Source organism: Poecile atricapillus, chromosome 37, assembly GCF_030490865.1.
Source record: "Poecile atricapillus isolate bPoeAtr1 chromosome 37, bPoeAtr1.hap1, whole genome shotgun sequence".
Lineage (NCBI taxonomy): Eukaryota > Metazoa > Chordata > Aves > Passeriformes > Paridae > Poecile > Poecile atricapillus.
The window spans coordinates 3,083,329-3,089,332 of record NC_081285.1 but is presented as its reverse complement, the minus strand read 5'-3'; the positions used below and the strand labels follow the sequence as shown (position 1 = coordinate 3,089,332).

General features: G+C 57.9%; 2 protein-coding genes across 3 annotated transcripts in view; one reads left to right on the top strand and one right to left on the bottom strand.

The window, feature by feature from the left end:
• Nucleotides 1-160, top strand: part of LOC131591059 (host cell factor 1-like) — a 17,630-nt gene extending 17,470 nt beyond the window's left edge. Inside the window, exon 17 of the mRNA XM_058861486.1 lies at nucleotides 147-160. Within this exon, the coding sequence (XP_058717469.1) occupies nucleotides 147-160 (14 nt within the window). The remainder of the gene's footprint in view (nucleotides 1-146) is intronic.
• Nucleotides 161-1,398: 1,238 nt separating this feature from the next.
• On the bottom strand, nucleotides 1,399-5,187 carry RENBP (renin binding protein). Of its 2 annotated transcripts, XM_058861641.1 has the most exons (6): nucleotides 5,121-5,187; nucleotides 4,702-4,797; nucleotides 3,942-4,018; nucleotides 3,777-3,852; nucleotides 2,592-2,765; nucleotides 1,428-1,813 (listed from the first exon to the last, which is right to left on the bottom strand). In XM_058861641.1, exons 2-5 carry the CDS (start codon nucleotides 4,793-4,795, stop codon nucleotides 2,626-2,628), a joined length of 387 nt encoding a protein of 128 aa, XP_058717624.1. In that variant the 5' UTR covers nucleotides 4,796-4,797; nucleotides 5,121-5,187; the 3' UTR covers nucleotides 1,428-1,813; nucleotides 2,592-2,625. The 2 variants fall into 2 exon arrangements, with proteins under 2 accessions (XP_058717623.1, XP_058717624.1); XM_058861640.1 differs by lacking the exon at nucleotides 5,121-5,187 and having other exon boundaries at nucleotides 1,399-1,713; nucleotides 4,702-4,902.
• Nucleotides 5,188-6,004: the final 817 nt, after the last annotated feature.

The window sequence follows — 6,004 nt, the reverse complement described above, 5'->3', positions numbered from 1 at the left end:
TTGAATTTGGGGGTTCCAGGAGGATTTTGGGGTAAATTTGGGGGTCCCAGGGGGATTTTGGGGTAAATTTGGGGGTCCTGGGTGGATTTTGGGCTGAATTTGGGGGTCCCAGGGGGGGGATTCAGGGGGATTTTGGGGGTCCCAAGGGGATTTGGGGTGAATTCGGGGGTGCTAGAGGGATTTGGGGGTCCCGGGGGAATTTTGGGGTAAATTTGGGGGTCCCAGGGGGGGATTTTGGGGTGAATTTGGGGGTCCCAGGGGGGGATTTTTGGGTGAATTTGGGGGTCCCAGGGGGGATTTTGGGGGTCCCAGGGGGGGATTTTGGGGTGAATTTGGGGGTCCCAGGGTGAATTTGGGGGTCCCAGGGGGATTTTGGGGTAAATTTGGGGGTCCTAGAGGGATTGGGAGTAAATTTGGGGGTCCCAGGGGGGGATTTTGGGGTGAATTTGGGGTAAATTCGGGGGTCCCAGAGGGTTATTGGGTTGAATTTGGGGGTCCTGGGGGATTTTGGGGTAAATTTGGGGGTCCCAGGGGGGATTTTGGGGGTCCCAGGGGGGATTTTGGGATGATTTTGGTGTCCCAGGGATGATTTTGGGGCGGTTTTGGTGTCCCCAGGGCTGATTTTGGGGTGATTTTGGTGTCCCAGGGCTGATTTTGGGGTGATTTTGGTGTCCCAGGGATGATTTTGGGGTGATTTTGGTGTCCCAGGGATGATTTTGGGGTGATTTTGGTGTCCCAGGGATGATTTTGGGATGATTCTGGGTCTCTCAGGGCTGATTTTGAGCTCCCAGGGTTGATTTTGGGCTCTCAGGACTGATTTTGGTGTCCCAGGATTAATTTGGGGATGATTTTGGGCAATTTTGGGCTCCCGGGGATGATTTTGGGCTCCCGGGGCTGATTTTGGGGATGATTTTGGGCTCCCAGTGATGATTCTGGGCTCTCAGGGATCATTTTTGGGTAATTTTGGCCTTCCAGGGGGTGATTTTGGGCTGATTTTTGGGCGATTTTGGGCTCTCAGGGCTGATTTTTGGGCTCTCAGGGTTGATTTTGGGATGATTCTGGGTGTCCTGGGGCTGATTTTGGGGTGATTTTGGGCTCCCAGATGACTTCAGGTTAATTTTGGCCTCCCAGGGCTGATTTTGGGCTGATTTTGGGCTCTCAGGGATGATTTTGGTGTAATTTTGAGCTCCCGGTGTTGATTTTGGGGTGATTTTGACCTCCCAGGGGTGATTTTGGGGTGATTTTGGCCTCCCAGGGGTGATTTTGGGCTCTCAGGGCTGATTTTGGTGTCCCAGGGATGATTTTGGGGATGATTTTGGTGTCCCAGGGATGTTTTTTGCACTCTCAGGGCTGATTTTGGGCTCTCAGGACTGATTTTGGGCTGATTTTGGGGTGATTTTGAGCTCTCAGCACTGATTTTGGGGTGATTTTGGGGTAATTTTGGGCTGATTTTGGGCTGATTTTGGGGGTGATTTTGGGGTAATTTTGGGGTGATTTTGGGGTAATTTTGGGGTGATTTTGGGGTGATTTTGGGGTAATTTTGGGGTGATTTTGGGGTGATTTTGGGGGTACCTGCAGGTGCATCAGGACGTGCCGCGCCCCCCACTCCGCCATGGCCTCGGCCTCGGGGTCGGGCTGATCTTGGGGGTCCCTCCGGGGGTCCCCCCAGAGCTGCAGCCCCACCTTGAGCACCATCATGGGCTGGGCCAGCGACTGCTGGGGGAGGGGTCCCCGCAAATCGGGGGCGCCCCAATTCCATGGGAGCCCCCCGGGCCCAGCCCCACACGGCCAGAGCCCACTGCCGGCCCCACGCCTGCGGGAAATGGGCGGGGGGCTCAGGGGAGGGGTCCCAGCCGGTACTGGGGGGCTCGGGTTCATTTGGGGAGGGGTCTTGGGGTCCCAGCCGGTACCGGGGGGCTCAGGGTCATTTGGGGAGGGGTCTTGGGGGTCTCAGCTGCTACTGGGGAGCTCGGGGCAATTTGGGGAGGGGTCTTGGGGGTCCCAGCCGGTACCGGGGGGCTCGGGGTCATTTGGGGAGGGGTCTTGGGGGTCCCAGCTGGTACCGGGGGGCTCAGGGCAATTTGGGGGAGGGGTCTTGGGGGTCCCAGCTGGTACCAGGGGGCTCAGGGTCATTTGGGAGGGGTCTTGGGGGTCTCAGCTGCTACTGGGAGCTCGGGGCAATTTGGGGAGGGGTCTTGGGGGTCCCAGCCGGTACCGGGGATCCCTGTGGGTCTCAGGTAATTTTGGGGAGGGTCCCGGGGTTATTTTGAGGAGGGGTCTCGGGGCTGTTTTGGGAGCGTCCCAGGGTTATTTTCAGGAGGATTTCGGGGCTATTTGGAAGGGGTCCCAGAGAAATTTGGAGAAGGGTCCCGGGGTTAATTAGAGGAGGGTCCCGGATTAATTAGGGGAGGGGTCTCGGGCTAATTTGGGCAGGGTCCCGGGGCTGTTTCGGGAGGATCCCAGGGTTATTTTCAGAAGGGTCCCGGGGCTATTTAAAAGAGAGTCCGGGTTAATTAATGAATTAGAGGAGGGGCCTAGGGTTAATTAGAGGAGGGGTTTAGGTTAATTAGTTAATTAGGGCGGGGTCTCACGCGGTAACGAGGCTCGGCCGCCGCCCTGCCCAGCTCATCCAGCCCCAGCGCGCAGAACGCTTCGCTGTAGAAGCTGCGCTGGACGCGCTCGGGGAGCCCCGCCCGGCTCAGGGCGAAGGCGGCGCGGGGACGAACCCGGCCCTGGCCGCACCTGCCGCTGCAGGAACTCCCCCGCTGCAGCCGGGGGGAGTCGGGAAAATTAGCGAATTCTTGGGAATTTTTGGGGAATTTTTTAAGGATTTTTTGGGGAATTTTTGGGAATTTTTTGGGATTTTTTAGGGGATTTTTAGGGATTTTTTGGGAATTTTTTGGGGAATTTTTAGGGTTTTTTGGGGTGTTTTTAAGGAATTTTTTGGGGAATTTTTTGGGAACTTTTAGGGATTTTTGGGGGAATTTTTAGGGATTTTTTGGGAATTTTTAGGGATTTTTTGGGGGAATTTTTGGGGATTTTTAGGGGATTTTTTAGGGGTTTTTGGGAATTTTTAAGGAATTTTTTGGGGAATTTTTTGGGAACTTTTAGGGAGTTTTTTGGGAATTTTTAGGAATTTTTAGGGATTTTTTGGGAATTTTTGGGGTTTTTTTGGGGATTTTTTAGGGATTTCTTTGGGAATTTTTGGGGATTTTTTTGGATTTTTTAGGGTTTTTTTGGAGCTTTTAGGGATTTTCGGGGGGATTTCTTTGGAATTTTTAGGGATTTTTTCTGGAATTTTTTGGGATTTCTCTGGGAATTTTTGGGGAATTTTTGGGGATTTTTTAGGGATTTTTGGGGGATTTATTTGGGAATTTTTAGGGATTTCTTTGAGGATTTTTTGGAATCTTTAGGATTTTTTGGGGGAATTTTTAGGGATTTCTTTGGCGGAAGTTTTTGGGAATTTTCAGGGATTTTGGGGGGAGAATTTTTTGGGAATTTGGGGAGAAATCGGGGTAAAATTGGGATGATTTGGGGGCAAATTGAAGGAATTTGGGGGGAAAGTGAAGGAATTTGGAGGAAAATTGGGGGAAATTGAGGGAATTTGGGGGGAAATTGGTGGAAAATTGGGATGACTTGGGGGCAAATTGAGGGGATTTGGGGCAAATTGAGGGAATTTGGGGCAAATTAAGGGGATTTGGGTAAAATTGAGGGGATTTGGGTTAAATTGAGGGGATTTGGGGTAAAATGGAGCCCCCCCCGAGCCCCCTCCCCACCTTTCCGCGCCGCCTCCAGCAGCTCCGGCCGGCGGAACCGCGGCACGCTCCGGTACAGCCGGGAATAAACCCAAATCTGGGGGGGTCCGGGGGGTTCAGGGGGGGTCCCGGGGGGGTCCCCGGAGCCCCCCAGGTGCTGCCCCACGCCCCCAGCCCCACTCGGACCTGGCGGCCCTGCAGCCACACGAACTTGGTGTCGTCGTAGACGGAGCCGTCGCGACTCAGGCAGGAGAAAAAACCCCTGGGGGGGATTGGGGGGGCTCAGGGGGGATTTGGGGGATTTGAGGGGGCTCAGGGCGGTTTTGGGGGGCTCAGGGGTGTTTGGGGAGCAGATTTGGGGGGCTCAGGGGGGATTTGGGGGGGATTTGGGGGGCTCAGGGCGGTTTTGGGGGGCTCAGGGGTGTTTGGGGAGCAGATTTGGGGGGATTTGAGGGGGGCTCAGAGGGGATTGGGGGGACTCAGGGGGATTGGGGGCTCGGGGTATTTGGGGAGGGTCCTGGGGGGGATTTGGGGGCTCAGGGGGGATTTGGGGAGGGTTCTAGGGGATTTTGGGGGGCTCAGGGGGGTTTTGGGGCTCAGGGGGGTTTTGGGGGATGGATTTGGGGAGGGTTCTGGGGGGTTTTGGGGGGCTCAGGGGGGTTTGTGGGGGCTCGGGGGATTTGGGGGGCACTTGGGGGGTCTCATGATTCAGGGTTATTTGTGGGGAGGGGGCACTTGGGGGTCTTGGGTTCATTTTTTGGACTCGGGGGGGGGGGGGAGGGTCCCTGATCTTGTGGGGGACTCGGGGGGTCCCGGGTGGTTTTTGGGGGGGGGTCTCGGGGTGTTTTTGGGGGGGGTCCTGGGGGGGGTTTTTAGGGAGGGTCCCGGGGTGTTTTTGGGGGGGGGTCTCAGGGGGTTTTTGGGGGGGTTTTTGGGGGTCCCACCCCGTGCTCGGGGTCGTGCGAGTGCCGCTCCCAAAAGGCCACGGCCGCGTCCAGCTCGGCCCCGATGCGACCCCGCCAGGCCCGGAGCTGCTCCATGGCTGGGGAGGGGGCGGCCGTGGGACCCCAGACCCACAGAAACACCCCCAGACCCACAGGAACGCCCCCAGACCCACAGCAACACCCCCCAGACCCACTGAAACACCCCCGGACCCACATATGGAGACCCCAGACCCACAGATCCCACTTGGTCCCCTCAACCGAGCCCAGGGGGGTCCCCTAAATCCCCCCCAAAATCCCCCCCAGGTCCCCAAACCCCCCCATCCCCCACCCCGAGGGTCCCCATGGACCCTCAACCCCCCCAGACCCCCCCAGGACCCTTTTGGGGGTCCCCAAAACCGCCCCTCCCCCCCCCCGGACCCACCGCGGCCGCTGCCCAGTCACGAGACCTCGCGACAAGGCCCCGCCCCCTTCCTGGCCACGCCCCCCTTCCCTTCTTTAGCACCGCCCACCGCGCTGTGACCACGCCCCTTCCCTTCTTTAGCCCCGCCCACCGCGCTGTGGCCACGCCCCCTTCCCTTTCTTAACCCCGCCCACCGCGCTGTGGCCACGCCCCCTAAACCTCGGGACACCCCCAGACCCACAATTGGGGGGGGGTTCAAAGGGGCGGGAGACCCCCCCAAAGTGACCCCAAAACCCCCAAAGTGACCCCAAAACCCCCCAAAGTGACCCCCAGACCCAAAACTTTCCCCCAAAACCCAAAATTTGGGGGGTGGTCCCGATCATTTAAAGCCCCTCCCCCCCAAATTTTCCCCCCTCCCCAAGTTTGGGGGGGGGGAGGGGTCTCCAGACCACCCAACCCCCCCCTCCCGAATTCATAAAACTTTCAAACTCCAAAAAAATGTCTTTTTTTTAATTTTCAAAATAGCACAAAAACGACGGACACAACACTCGGGGGGGGGAGGGGAGGGGAGGGGAGGGGTGGGGGGGGAGGGGCACTGTTCCCCCCTCCCCTCCCCCACTATGATACACGGGACGCCCCCTCCCCCTCCCCCCACTCCCCGCGGAGGGGGGAGGGGGGTCTGTACAGGGTGGGGGGAGGGGTCCCGAGGGGGGGGTGGGGGAGGGGGGGGGGAGGGGGATTTTGGGGGGGGGAGGGGTGGGGGAGGGGCGGCGTTGTACAAAACTTTTCATTCCGGCAACTGCAACAGGTAAAAAAAAAGCCCCCCCCGACCCCTCCCCTCCCCCACCCCCGAGGCGAGGGGACCCCCAAACCCCCCCCCCCAAAAAAAAAACCAACTCCCCTCC

Bases quoted from the DNA above. Each gene is read 5' to 3' on its own strand.
- RENBP (XM_058861641.1), bottom strand. From the start codon at position 4,795: ATGGAGCAGCTCCGGGCCTGGCGGGGTCGCATCGGGGCCGAGCTGGAC. The intron at 4,019-4,701 runs GGGTGGGACCCC...CAATCCCCCCCA, and splicing joins CTCGCACGACCCCGAGCACG to GGGGTTTTTTCTCCTGCCTG. The intron at 3,853-3,941 runs GTCCGAGTGGGG...GGACCCCCCCAG, and splicing joins TGTGGCTGCAGGGCCGCCAG to ATTTGGGTTTATTCCCGGCT.